The following is a 1242-nucleotide window of genomic DNA, read 5'->3' on the forward strand; positions in this document are numbered from 1 at the left end:
TGGAGCGTCCTGCGGGCGGCCGAGCTCGGCTGAGGACTCCCGGCGCGGATGGTGGCAGCGAAGGTCTTAGGGCTCCGGAGGGCGCTACTGTGGGCTCCGTGTCTCGGCTGAGCTAGGTGGCTGCCTCCATGCCCTTCCTCGAACCATCTGATAGTTTTAAGCGGTGACAGGAGCAGAAAAGACCCCTGTAGCGGCGCTTCATTAATGTGCCACTTCTTAGCTATCATATGACAATCGCCTTGGGAGGAGGAGGAAGAGGAGGGGGAGCGGGGGCTGCAGAGGGAGGGGACTGAGCGAGAAGGGAGAGCCCGGCCAGCTCTGGTTTCTTTCACACCTATTTACATGGACACCTTGGCCAATAGGAATTACTTCCAGCTCAAGACTGGGCGAAGGGGAAGAGCCTCGGCCACTGGCAGCAAGCAGGACGCGCCGGCCGGTGTGCGCCGTGTGAAGGTATGAGGAGGCGGCCGCCGCGGAGCAGGGAGCCAGGCGACCACTCACATTCACAGATGGAGCAGCCGCGCAGATGATGTTTGACATGGAAATTGCTTGGCTGGGGTATTCTGTTTCCTCTGCGTTGTATCCGGTTTGTATCTGTTAGGTAACTTTAGGCACGGCTTTCCCCTGAAACCGACCCTTTTCCTGCGCTTAAGCACTACCCGGGGTTGTTTGCATGGGTTGTAATAATGAAAACACACCCTTGCCCCCTAGTACCCCAGGAGTTAGGTTGAAATTTGACTTGACCTTCCTATGAAGCTGCTTCAGCTCTGTTTAGTTAGGTGTGTAGCTTTGAAAAAGTGATGGAATTTACAAAATACTTTCAAAATGTGATTGGACATCCCCATGTAAGAGCCCATTTTGAATGTAACTGTATTGATCAAATTTTTAAAAATCAGAATAGTGTATCTGGGCGAAAAGTCCAGGTATTTGCTTTAAAAGTCCTCCGGGAATTTGGTTGGACACAGGACGGAGGCTCAGGGGCTGTTGGGGCAAATGTTGTGCGTACCTGGGGAGGGCCTGAGTTTGATACAGTTTATCACCAGGTAAGCCTCAGGGGCTCTCGCTTTTCCCAGGTGGTTTGAAACTTTACAACTCAGGCATATCCTGGAAGTTTTCATTTTACAGCCGAAACTCCCACTAGGTCATAATTTAATGTAGACACCCCCCCCTTTTTTTTTAATCCTTTGTTTTAAAACAGGCATGCTGGGAACAAGAACATCAATATTTAAAATGCCATGCTAA

At 51.0% G+C, this 1242-nt stretch overlaps 1 protein-coding gene across 1 annotated transcript in view; it reads right to left on the reverse strand.

Annotated features, from left to right (window-relative positions):
• The window catches only part of FOXB1 (forkhead box B1), a 5958-nt gene that overhangs the window by 1583 nt on the left and 3133 nt on the right, over positions 1-1242 (reverse strand). Inside the window, exon 3 of the mRNA XM_012000282.1 lies at positions 460-486. Within this exon, the coding sequence (XP_011855672.1) occupies positions 460-486 (27 nt within the window). The remainder of the gene's footprint in view (positions 1-459; positions 487-1242) is intronic.

The sequence above is a fragment of the Mandrillus leucophaeus genome, unplaced genomic scaffold, assembly GCF_000951045.1.
Source record: "Mandrillus leucophaeus isolate KB7577 unplaced genomic scaffold, Mleu.le_1.0 Scaffold623, whole genome shotgun sequence".
In the NCBI taxonomy this organism is placed as follows: Eukaryota; Metazoa; Chordata; class Mammalia; order Primates; family Cercopithecidae; genus Mandrillus; species Mandrillus leucophaeus.